We start from the raw sequence: 13,026 nt of genomic DNA on the forward strand, positions 1-13,026 counted from the left end.
AGAAAAAAAAAAAAATTTTCTCAAAAATAGAACAATTTTATTTTTTTACAAATTAATTTCACTTTGTATGAAAAAATAAGTAAATATATATCATTTTTCATCTCTCCCCACGCAGATAAACATATCAAATTTATGCTTCTTTTTCCTCACTCGAATAAAAAAAATAATTATATTTATAAATATTCCATTATAAGAATATATTAAATTTTCTAACTAAAATAAAAACTAAATTGCTAACTAAAAATTTCTAAAAAAAATAATTTTCAAATAAAATGAGTATTTTTTTCTAATATAAAATAAATAATCGATGTTTCAGTAACTAAAAAATAAATCATAATCTATTAAAAAATAAATCTTTTTGTTTCATAATGTTCTTGTCAACTAAATAAAAATTTACCATCAGTCGGTACATAAAATGACACTATTTTCTTGTGTAATAAAGGAAAAGAACCGGTTTTTTCACTTTGGAGGAATTTTAAAGTTTTTTTTAAACTGAAAAATAAGTTGCAAATAGTTTGAGAGGAGAAAAAGTAAATGAAGAAAAAATCTTGATGCTGTATAGGAGACAAAAAAATAGAATTCATTTTTTCGGACATTTCCCCATTGTTTCGAGCAGTTGCTGAGAATGTGCAATAAGTTTTTTTTGTAATCTAAAGCTCTTTTCACAAGTGGTGCAATTAAATTTTCCCCGTAATCTCTTGTGCATTTTTAAATGCCTCTTAAATGTGGCATTCGATCGAAAATATAATTCACAAATTTCACATTTTCTGACATTAATTTTATGCCTCAGATAATGATTTTTGCATGACGACAAATATCGAAATGTAAAATTACAAATGACACAGGCAAATGGTTTCTTAGCGGTGTGCGTGTTAATATGATCTTTTAAAGATCTTCTTTTAGAGTACCCTTTTGGGCACAGGTGGCATTTGAAAGGAAAGTTATCGGTGTGAATAAACATATGAGTTTTGAGATCAGTTTTGCCTTTGTATGTTTTGTCGCAAAGATAACATTGATATGGCCTTTCGTTAGTGTGCACTCGCATGTGATGAGCAAGAGCTGATGGTTTCTTAAAACTCTTTTTACAATACGAACACACATTTTTCACAGGTGGAAAGTGTATTTTCAAGTGACCCCTTAATGCAAATTTGTTTATAAACTTTCCATTGCACTCGTTACAGGTGAATTTTTCCTCATGCAATTTCATGTGATAATTTAAGTATGTAATGCTGATGAAACCTTTATTGCAAATCTGAAAAAATAATTTTATTCTAATAAAATTTTTAAAATAATTTAGAATAGGGTCATTTTTTTAAAACCGTTTTAGGGTTACGTTATCCATGACTGTAAAATTAAACTTACGGAATACGTAATAATACCCTTCTCATATTCCGTAAGATTCATTTTACGTTCGAACAGGTTTTTTTAATAAAAAAAAAATTTTTTTTTTAAATTTTTTAAAATTCCAAATGGCGGGAGGATTTTGAAAAAGTTTTTAAATTTAATTAAAAATTGTTATTTGGGAGTTTTTGGATCGCTGATTATTTTTCGAAGCCTTATTCAAAATTCAAAATAGGGGAACATATTGTGGGAATAGATTTTTAAAAAATTATGACCATACTTGTTTAAAACTTTATATTAACTACGAATCCGCACTTAGTTTTCAAAATTCAAAATGGAGGATACAATATGGCGTATAATTAAAAACAAGTTGTTCATTTCATGATCATTTAGCCTCCTTAATATAATATATATACCAAATGCCTATTTTTTATTATAGAATAATTATTTTAAAGTATTAAGATAAAATTTCAAAAAATACAAAATTTGAATTATTTGCTAAAAATAAAAATATCGATTAATTTTATAAATATTGATAAAATTTATACTTTATATACATCAATCAATTTGTTTTCATGTCAGGAATGTAATTTTGACCAGAATTAATGAAAATATTTAAAAAAGAAAAAAGTTATTTCAAAAACTACAAAAATAAATTTTTTTCAAAAATTAAAAAATTGCTAAAAAATTTTTTTTTTAGATATTTTTGAAAATATTTTTGTCTGATTTTAGGTATTCATGACCGTAATACACCTACCAAATTTAATCAAAATCAAAACGTGTAAGAGAAAATTTGTCCACAAGAAAAAAATGCAGTAATTCAAATTCTTCTGAAATTCGTAGTTAAATTTTTTAATAAATATTTAATGAATTATATTAAAAATAATGAATTTATAGAAGAATTTTAGTTAAAAACACTTAAAAAAATTGAATTTTGGAGAAGTTACAAATAATTTTAGAAATTCAATTATTTTCAAAAGTAATAAAATTCTTCGCAAAAATTCAATTATTACCCAAAATTTATAAAAGTTCTTGTTAAAATTTCAAATAACTTTATAAATAATAAAATTCTCCGAAATTTAATTATTTTCAAAAATTTTATTAAAATCTTTGTCAAAATTTCAATGATTTTCAAGAATTTTCCTCAATTTAATGATTTACATCTGAAACAACTACAAATTTCACTAGATTAGCCAAATTTTTAATTGTTTCAGTTAAGACTTTCATTATTTTAGTGAAACTTATCGCTGTTCCAGATAAAAATTTTTTTACGTACTATTTTAATAAAATTTCCCAAAAGAATTCGATTATTTAAAAAAAATTGTAATAAAATTCTCGTAAACATTTAATTATTTTGATAAATAATAAAATTTTTTTACAGGGATTCAATTATTTTCAAATATAATAAAATTCTTTTTAGAAATTCAATTATTTTCATAAATCAAAACTCATTGTAGAATTTCAATTCTTTTTAATAAAATTTTAATCGAATTCCTGAAGAATGTAATTATTATTCAAAATTTCATTAAAAGTCATCAAACTAATTCATTTATTTAAAAATTTGTTGACAAAATTCTTTATGAGAATTTGATTTTGAGAAACATTTAATTATTCAATAAATTATTTATTTTTGTGTTTAAATAATTGAAATTTCTAATAAAAATTGATTTAAGAATGAATTTTTGTTAAAATTTTAGATAATAATTGCATATTAAAAACATAGCATGAATTTTTAGGAATAATTGAATTTTTGAAAAGGTTTCAAATTTAAATCTTTGAAAATTTGAACTTATCATACTTTTAACTAACAATCTTGTAGAATTAATGTTTTTGAATATATAAAATTTTTTTTGAAATTATTTAAAGTTTTTATTTTCTGATATAATATTTAATTGAAGAACTTCCAAATAATAAAAATTTCATCAAATTGAATTGTGAACAAATGAATTTGATAATTCTCAAAGAACTTTTTCAGAAATTATTAAAAATAATTGATAATTGATTAAATTTAAGAGATTTTAGAGAAAATTATATTCTATATTTAAAAATAAAAGTTACTCGGGGGTTTTGGGATCGCTGAATACAAATCTGAGGTCATTTTTCGAAAATTCAAAATGGCGGATCCAATATGGCGGACATGAAAATTAAAAATCGAATGAATTCGCTTGAAATTCATTACTTAGGGGTTTTTTAGGGTCGCTGAATACAAACCTGAGGTCAGCTTTCAAAAATTCACAATAGCGGATACAATATGGCGGCCATGGAAATATTTTCATATCCGCCATTTTGATTTTTAAAATAATTACTTCAGATTGGTATTCATTAGCTTTAAAAACACCCGAGTGGTTATATTTTCAAGTGAATTCAGTCATTTTTAATTTTCACGTCCATCAAATTTGATCCGCCGTTTTGAATTTTTTAAAAATAAGCACAGATTTGTATTCAGCAACCCAAAAAACTCCCAAGTAACGAATTTTAACCGAATTTAGTCAATTTTTTTACGTCCGACATATTGGATCCACCATTTTGAATTTTCGAAAACTGACCTCAGATTTGTATTCAGCGACCCTAAAAACCTTCGAGTAATTATTTTTAAGCGCATTCAGACGATTTTTAATTTTCATGTCCGCCACATTGGATCCGCCATTTTGAATTTTTAAAAACTGGACCCCAGATTCGTATTCAGTAAAAAGAAAAATGCGTGACTCCAAAGGCAAGCAAATCCAAGTGATTTTTAAAAATGTTATTTGTCATATTGGATTTATCATTTTGAATTTTAAAAAATTGACATCAGATTTGAAATCAGCGACCCCGAAAACCACCGAGTGACAAATTTCAAGTAAATCCAATCAATTTCTAAAAATTCCGCCGCCATATTGGATTCGCCATTTTGAAATTTAAAAAACTGATATCAGATTCGTAATCAGTGATCCCGAAAATCCCAGAGTAACAATTTTCAATCAAATTTGAGCAATTTTGAAAAATCAGTCCACCATTTTGAATCCACCATATTGGATTTTTGTAATGTGACTTCAGATTCATAATCATAATAAAAAGTCAGTGTAAAAAAGAAATTTCATTCTAAAAATGTAATTAGATAAAAAAAAATGGCAAAACTCACCTGACAAATAAATGGACGGTCACCAGTGTGTCTCCTCAAGTGCGTTGCCAATAATGATTTTAATGGAAATTCCTTATCACAATATTGACAAATATGCAGTCCCTCCTTCGTGTGTATAAGTGCAACATGTTGATCTCTACTTTTCGTGAAATTAAAACGTTTCTCGCAATATGGACACTTGTGCTCCTTGAGATTCTGATGTGTTATAAGATGATGTTCTAGTGCTTGTTTTAGCATAAAAGTTCGACCACAACCCAGAATGGTACATTTGTATGCACTTATTTCATGTGTTTTCATATGATAATAAAGTGAATGTTTACTATTCATTACTTTACTACATATCTTGCATGCCACCTTAATTGGATGATGTACTGTCATATGTGAACTAATATCACTTTTTGTTCTAAATGTATGCTTGCAAGTGTAACAAACAAATTTACGTTCAACAGTGTGTGATCCTAAGTGCTTTTTTAATTCAGCGTTTGTAATGTAACACTTTTCGCATTTATTACACTTGAATGGTCGATCTTTAATTCTGTGCTTCTCTTCATGAAGTCGTAAATAATATTTAGATGATAAACGTTTATTGCAAATTGAACAAATGTACCTCTTCTTGCCATGTGTGTACAAATGTCGTTGTAATCCTGTTCGTCCTTTTATTTGTTTTGAACATTTTGGACATATCAACTTTTTTGCTTCAGATATTTTTGCTTTATTTACTAGTTTTTTGATGTCATCATCAGTATAAGCAACTTTAGCGTCATAATTTTTTGCATCAACACCACCATTGTAATTATCAGACAATGATGAAGAAGCTTTACCCGATTTTGGAGAATTTTTCGGCAAAATTGAAGAATCTTCTTTCATCAACGAAAAATTTTTTGTTAACAAATTATTCCTAGTGACTGAGATTTCTTGACGATTTTTCAATTTTGTTCTTAGCGATGATTTTTTTAATCGAACCGATCTTAAAGATGAATGTGCCTTTCTTAAATTATCAGAGAGAAATTTTTCAAGTGATGGGCAATCGGTGCCACTTTTCTCCTTCGAATTATTTTTCATTTTCATAATATCCGTTAAGGTGACATAAAGACGTTTATTATTGCATAATTCGGATTCCAATTTTTTATCCACTCGATTTTCCGTCTTATTTTGCGATTTTTGATCATTTTCAACTTTTGGTTTCGCTTTCAATTTTATATTATTATTATTATCATCTTGATTTTGTATTATTGGCGTTAAATTACCCTCCTTCGCACGTTTTCTTGAAATTAAAACTTTTCCCTTTACGTCGAGTATATTAATTGCCCAGGTCGACATCTTGGCATTCTTCATATCTGAAATTAAAAGAAAACAAATTTTCTTGTCTTAAAACTATAATTCAAAATTTTTTAAAATATTTTTATAAAAATACTTTAAAAATTTTTTAATGATTATTAATAATATTTTTATTATTATTAATAATATTGTTATTATTATTATTAGTATTAATAATAATATTATTACATAATAAGAATATTTCTGTTATTTAACAAATCAACGATTCGAGTTATTGAAAATTAACATTGGATTCGTTATCAGAGACCCCAAAAACCCCCGAGTGACGAGTTCTAAGCAAATTCGATCTATTTTTAAAAATTACCCACCATATTGGAGCCGCCATTTTGAATTTTTAAAAACAGACTTGCGATTCGTTATCAGCGAGTTAAAAAACCCCTGAATGACGAAATTCGAGCAAGAAAACTACTTTTTAATAATTCTGCCGCCATATTGGACCCGCCATTTTGAATTTTAAAAATCTGGCCTCAAATTCATGTTTAACCACCCCGAAAATTGCCGAGAGTAACAAATTTCAAGCGAATTTCGTCAATTTTTTTTCATTTTCCACCATTTTGAATTTTAAAAATCTGACTTTAAATTCGTAATCAACGACCCGAAAAACTCTTTAGTGATAATTTGCAAAATAAGAAATATTTCGAAATTTTCCCGACATTTATGATTCGCGATTTTGAATTTTCAAAATCTGACTTAAGATTCGTAATCAACAACCACAAAACACGTGAGTGACAATTTTTTAAGGGAATTTAATAAACTTTTGTAAATTTTCCCGACATTTTTGATCCGGCATTTTGAATTTTAAGGAACTGATTAAATATACATTAATTTTCAAAAAGTTAAAAAATGTTTTGAAATGAAAATTTAATTTCTAATAATAACAATCTACAACAAAATTTTCCTGTTTTAAAATTTTTTGATAAATTAATGAAATTTATTATTTATTTGTTATCAATTATTTATTATTATTTAATTATTATTAAAAACAAAATATAAAAAATTTTAGAAGTAGAAACTCATATAACTCAGCAAATAAAAATAATATTAAATATTAGTATTTAAAATTATAATAATTATTAAATAATAATAGGTAATAATAATAATATCAACAATTTTAATTATAATAATTAATATTAAATAATAAATAATAAAAGTATTAATTAATTGATTATAAAAGTTTTGATTAATAATTATAGTAACATTTATAATTATAAAAATTAACAAAAAATAATTATTATAAAGTAACAATAACAACAATAATAATAAATAATTTACTTTCATTTCCTAAATTTAATTAAACTTATCTAATTAATGGAATAAAAATAATAAAATTGTTTTCTTGAAAATTTAATTTAACTTAAAAAATGAAAAATAAACAACTAACAATACAATAAATAAAAGTCAAATTAGTAAATAGAGTTAAAAAATTTCACAAAGAATATGGTTTGACTTTTAATCACTGCCTGTAAAATGGACGCTTCAAATGTGCCGCTTTATATTATAAAATTTGTAAATTAAATAATAAATATTATTAAAATTTTTAAATTTTTTTAACTCTATTAAATTATTTAATTCTGTTAATTTACTTTACAATATAAACAACACTCATTTTTCTAACCTTAAGTATCAATCAGCTGTCACAGATTAGGTTGGTTGTCGCTGTTATCAGTGAACATGAGTCTATTACTTTTTGCGTGCCTGTCGTAATAAACCGTAATCGTTAACAAAAGAATGAGTTAGAGAAGGATAAACAATATACCTATCCTTCTCCAACTCATTCTTCCTTTAAGACCTTTAAGATTGCGGTCACATTTCTATTCTACTTTGGCCTTAAAGAAAAATTTAATTCAATGTGGATAGGAGCTTTAGTATGGACCTAAAGGTGCTTTCATAATGACAAAACACAAAAGAGTTTATGAACAGGACAGGAAAAGAAATGAGGGGGTTTAGTCTAAAGGTGCTTTCATAATCATACAGTTTATGGACAGGACAGGAAAATAAATGATAGGGGCTTTAGTCTAAAGGTGCTTTCATGATCATACAGTTTATGGACATGACAGGAAAAGAAATGATAGGGGCTTTAGTCTAAGGGTGCTTTCATAATCATACAACTTGAATAGCAATAGACATATTTACTAAAAGGGGAATAAAAAAATGTAAATAGGGTAAAAAGGATAGGGGCTTTAAATAACTCAAAGGTGTTTTCATACTCATACAACTAGACTAGTCATCGAGAAAAAAATAGTGAAATCTTTAAAGCTGCGGTCACACCTCTGCAGGCAGGAGCAACGAAAGTGAGGGAGAAAGTGCATTAAATTTTAATTCACGGACACTCCTACTCTTGTATGTTACCATGACAACCTGCAAACTGTCTGCCTGCCTGCAGAGGTGTAACCGCACTTTCACATATACTTAAAGGTGCTTTCATAAAAAAAGCAGAAAATCAACTCTGAATTAATTAAAAATTATACTTTCTTTCTCAAAAATAAAACAATTTTATTTTTTTTTACAATTTATACATTAAACTAAAAAACATATTTTACATTGTATAAAAAATAAGTAAATCTCTCATTTTTCATCTCTCCCTACGCAGATCAACAAGTCAAATTTATGTTTCTTTTTCTATACACTAAATATAGTTTTCAAAATAAAAAAAATATATTTGTAAATATTCTATTATAAGAATATATTAAAAAATTTCTAACTTAGAAAAAACTAAATTTCTAACTAAAACTTTCTAAAAAAATAAGTAATTTTTTCTAATGTAAAATAAATAATCGTTTTTCCAGTTGTACAAAATAAATCGTAATCTATTAAAAAATAAATTTTTTCTTTCCTAATGTTCTTGTCGACAAAATAAAATTTTACCATGCAGCACGTAATATAACCTTAAGATAAAGGCTATTTTATTCCAGTGAAATATTCCAGAGATCTTAAAGTAGTATTAAAATGTCCGCTTCAAAGAATAATATTCCAAGATAACATTGAAGGAATGTTCCACGGTAATATCAAAGGAATATTCCAGGATGATGTTGAGGGAATGTTCCACCTTAATATTAATGGAATATTCCAGGGTGATGTTGAGGGGATATTCCCAGGTTATTGCCTGGGAATATTCCAAAATATCATCTTGGAATATTTCTTTAATAGAACCAGGGAACATTCCGCCAATGTTATCTTGGAAAATTCCTTTGAGGCGGACATTTTAATATTACTTTAAGATCCCTGGAATATTCCAAATATCTAATGTAATATTAAAACAATAAATCTTGATATTGAAACACACAAGAGAATAGAATTCATTATTTCGGACATTTCCCCTTTGTTTCCAGAAGTTTCTGACAATGTATAATAAGATTTTTTTGTAATATAAAGCTCTTTTCACAAGAGGTACAATTAAATTTTCCCCGTAATCTCTTGTGCATTTTTAAATGCCTCTTAAATGTGATTTTCGCTCGAAAATATAATTCACAAGTTTCACATTTATTGATATTCATTTTATGCTTCTGATAATGAGCATTGCATGATGACAAATATTTAAATGGATAATCACAAATTACACAAGCAAATTCTTTCTTACCGGTGTGCATGTCAATGTGATTTTTTAAATCTTTCTTTTTACTGTACCCTTTTGGGCACAGGTGGCATTTATGAGGAAAATCATCAGTGTGATTATACATATGAGTTCTTAAATCACCTTTACTTTTATATGTCTTGTCACAAATATAACATTGAAATGGCCTTTCGTTAGTGTGCACTCGCATGTGATGAGCAAGAGCTGATGGTTTCCTGAAATTTTTTTTGCAATATGAACACACATTGTTCATAGGTGGAAAGTGTATTTTCAAGTGACGCATTAATTCAAATTTATTTGTAAACTTTTCATTGCACTCGTTGCAGGTGAATTTTTCCGCATGGAATCTCTTGTGATAATTTAAGTGTGTACTGCTGATGAAACCTCTATTGCAGATCTGAAAAAAATAATTTTATTCTAATGACATTTTTAAAATAATTTAGAATAGGGTCATTTTTTTGTAAACCGTTTTAGGGTTATGGCACGGTCACAGCTCGACTGTCTGTCTGTGCCGCAACTAGAGTAACGGAGAGAAAACATAATTTAAATTGTCTGACTCTCTTACTCTTATGTGTTACCATGACAACCTGTAGGCAGGTAGGCAGCCGAGCTAAGACCGTACCTTAAAGGCCTAAGCACAATTGCTTCCTGCCGACGTCAATATAGAAGAAATTACAGATTTTGAAATCGTTCCTTTTGAACAATCAGAAATGAAAACAGGAAATTCTAGTTCAGAAGCTAAGAATTAATTATGAACTAAAGTAAGAACGTTACAAGTTCAAATTAAGTATTTCTTATGGTTATTTATTTCTTTTGAATGTTTTTATATCTATTGTGTTTTATGTTTCGTATAACTATACCGAAAATGAATCATCACGATATAGTTATAAATTTTGTGTAATACCACAAAAGATCTCAAATGATGATCTTGTAATATTATTTTGCGCCTTTTATATACTTACAATTGCAAAATAATGCACATTTTTCATTGTAGATAAACAATATAAGAATTCTGCATTTACAGATCTGTTATATTATTTATAAAATATTTTGTACTTTGTACCTGACAATAAAAAATAAATAAATTTAAAATATATCAGACTTTGGAAACTATTTTATTTTATATGTTGATTAATTAATTATTCTCTTTAATTCTTACGCCATAGAGTTATAAATAAATGGCATTAGTTGGCATTAAACAAAATCATGCGAATACTATTGAATGCCGTTTAATTCTGTTTTTTATTCCTTACAATTAATGCTTTTTCATCTTTGCATAATTGATAAGGGGTCAAATTCTTTTAACATTTACGCGAAATGTCCCGAAATAACGAGCTTACCTCAGAAACCGATCAAACTTATCGACGACGTATATCACCACATCAAAACCCGTGGTCCACCCGTAGCTTTCCGCTCACGACGATTATTTCCCGATAAAGTTGCTAAAGATATGTTTCGAGCCATGTGTGAGGACGGCACGTACCTCCCCCCGTCTAAGGCTGAATATGCAGCTCCGTTAAACATGAATCCCAAAAAAGATGGGGGGTGGAGGATGTGCAGACTAGTCCGAACTAAATAAGGTTACAGTACCCGATAGATTTCCTGTACCCTATCTTTAAGATTTCGCGTCATATTTACGCGGAAAAAAATCTTTTCGAAAATCAATCTACTCGCTGCGTTTCATCAAATACTAGTCTTTCCGATGGACATTCCCAAGACGGCGGTAATTACTCCGTTTGGCCTATTCGAATTCGTGGTAAAAGCCATTCGGTGTGCGTAACGCTGGATAGACGTTTCAGCGTTACGTATATCGTGCACTTGGAGATCTCGCGTTCACTTTCGCCTATTTCAATGACATACTCATCGCGTCCGACAATTTTCAGGAGCATGAATGTCATCTCGACATGTTTGCCAACGATTAAAGAATTTACATTGCGTGTGAATATCGAAAAATGCGTTTTAGGAGAAGAACAAATTGAGTTTCTCGGGTATTTTATCGACGGAGTTCCTCGTGAATTTGCCTTGCCAGAAAATTATTTGAACGAAAAACAATTCATTCTTGATGAATTCCGCGAACAAATGCGAAAAATTAAAGCAGTCCCAGTTGAACATCGACACAAGAAGAGAATATTTTTCCACAAGGATCTTAAAAATTGTTTACACGTTTTTTTGCTACAAAGTCTAACAATAAAAAAGGGTTTAGTATGTCTTTACTCCAAAATGAGATAACGCGCATCGAGTTGCTCATAGCGGTTGGTAATGAAGCGACGATATAATATATTAGCTTGTCTTGGCTAGTCTGGTCAGCGACCTATTCGATAAATCATTCAATCGCAAGATTTCATTTTGCTGGTTTGAATACGTCAGTTGTAATATTTGATTGAAGTGAGGTGCAGCTTTGAGATCGTTTTTGTTCTTCACTATAGTTTTCAGTCTTTAGTTTCGATCTATGGAATACATTCTTATTTAACTTGTCGGAGAGGAAGTAACAGCATTAATGCCATCTTTGTCCGACAAAACATCTTTTCCATGAGCAACAGCCTGATCACAGATTTCCAAATTTGCTGCAACAATTAGTTATTTTACAGTGCAGAAATGTTTTTCTTACTCTTCACTCTTACGGACCCATTTAAAATAAGATGTTTGATCATCATTATCAATAACCTCTATTGCTTTGTTAGCGCATTCCGAACAATCCCCATACGTACAATCTTTATCGTTGATATTACAGACATGAGAAGTCATAAAAGGTTATGTACTTGAATTGACAGTCAGCCTCAAGTACATTAATTGATTGAGAAGAAGCTTCATATTTGCTTGAATTTTGCACATGCAAGTATCTCGATCTGAAGATTTGCGCATGAGAATCCAAAAAGGTTTACATTTGTAAAATGTGGCTCGACATATTTTCGTTGATTTCGTTCGAGTGAATTTTTCAAACAAATTATCCATAGTATCAAGCAGAAATCTCTTTCTTTTTGTGATTTTATTTTTGGTGATTATATCTTTTTCTCCATGCGCAATCGCTGTATTTTCGTTTTAATGCAAGTTTCGTACTATGCAGTAAAAGGACGATTTGTGAGATATATATATAAGTGCGGTGCTGAAAATTGTATAGTGGGAATGAGTTCGTCAGCGTACAGCTTGAAATCAGATGGAGGGATTGTGGCGACTGAGGGTTTTCCCCCTTGCTCTACGTCCCTGACATGCGGTTCATATGACAGGTAAGGTTGAGTAGACGGTACACTTAGTCAGCGTTTACTACATCTAGTATTAGGACGTACTCATGTCATCAGCCGACCAATCTGGGCTTACTTTAATTATAACCTTAATTGTAATTGTTACTAATTAGTTCGTAGAAAGCAACAAATAAAGACACTTATTATATTATAAATTGGTGTACGATTTTTTTAAGTGAACACGTGTGGCGTGTGGCCTCCAACATTTCTAACTTCAACTCAGCACATGTCGATTTAAGAGATTATCGTTAGCATCAATACAAAAAAAAACTAGTGCAAACGCTGAAAATCTCAAGCAGAAGATAAATTCTGACACAATTCTCCAATAGTCAACCAGGCGACTTTTCAACTCCGTAAAAAATTCCAAAGGAAAGATCCACGAAGTACATGGTCCAAGAAGCGGAAGTAGCAGCCAT

The 13,026-nt window shown here is 28.7% G+C and overlaps 2 protein-coding genes across 2 annotated transcripts in view; both read right to left on the bottom strand.

The window, feature by feature from the left end:
• Window positions 1-284: 284 nt before the first annotated feature.
• LOC122506742 (zinc finger protein draculin-like) lies at window positions 285-7,509 on the bottom strand. Its single transcript, XM_043619062.1, has 3 exons — window positions 7,416-7,509; window positions 4,463-5,799; window positions 285-1,252 (listed from the first exon to the last, which is right to left on the bottom strand). The coding sequence occupies exons 2-3, from the start codon at window positions 5,795-5,797 to the stop codon at window positions 581-583; spliced, it is 2,007 nt and encodes a 668-aa protein (XP_043474997.1). The 5' UTR covers window positions 5,798-5,799; window positions 7,416-7,509; the 3' UTR covers window positions 285-580.
• Window positions 7,510-8,268: 759 nt separating this feature from the next.
• LOC122506745 (myb-like protein X) overlaps window positions 8,269-13,026 on the bottom strand; it is a 65,668-nt gene continuing 60,910 nt past the window's right edge. The window contains exon 7 of the mRNA XM_043619066.1: window positions 8,269-9,768. Coding sequence (XP_043475001.1) covers window positions 9,100-9,768 — 669 coding nt within the window. The 3' untranslated portion in view covers window positions 8,269-9,099. The remainder of the gene's footprint in view (window positions 9,769-13,026) is intronic.

This window comes from Leptopilina heterotoma, unplaced genomic scaffold (assembly GCF_015476425.1).
Source record: "Leptopilina heterotoma isolate Lh14 unplaced genomic scaffold, ASM1547642v1 Lhet_43, whole genome shotgun sequence".
Taxonomy (NCBI): Eukaryota; Metazoa; Arthropoda; class Insecta; order Hymenoptera; family Figitidae; genus Leptopilina; species Leptopilina heterotoma.

What these genes read in the sequence shown, in the direction of transcription:
- LOC122506742 (XM_043619062.1), bottom strand. Translation starts at nt 5,797, where the DNA reads ATGAAGAATGCCAAGATGTCGACCTGGGCAATTAATATACTCGACGTA. An exon ending in ACCGTCCATTTATTTGTCAG is followed by an intron (nt 1,253 to 4,462) that starts GTGAGTTTTGCC and finishes TTATTTTTTCAG; the next exon opens with ATTTGCAATAAAGGTTTCAT.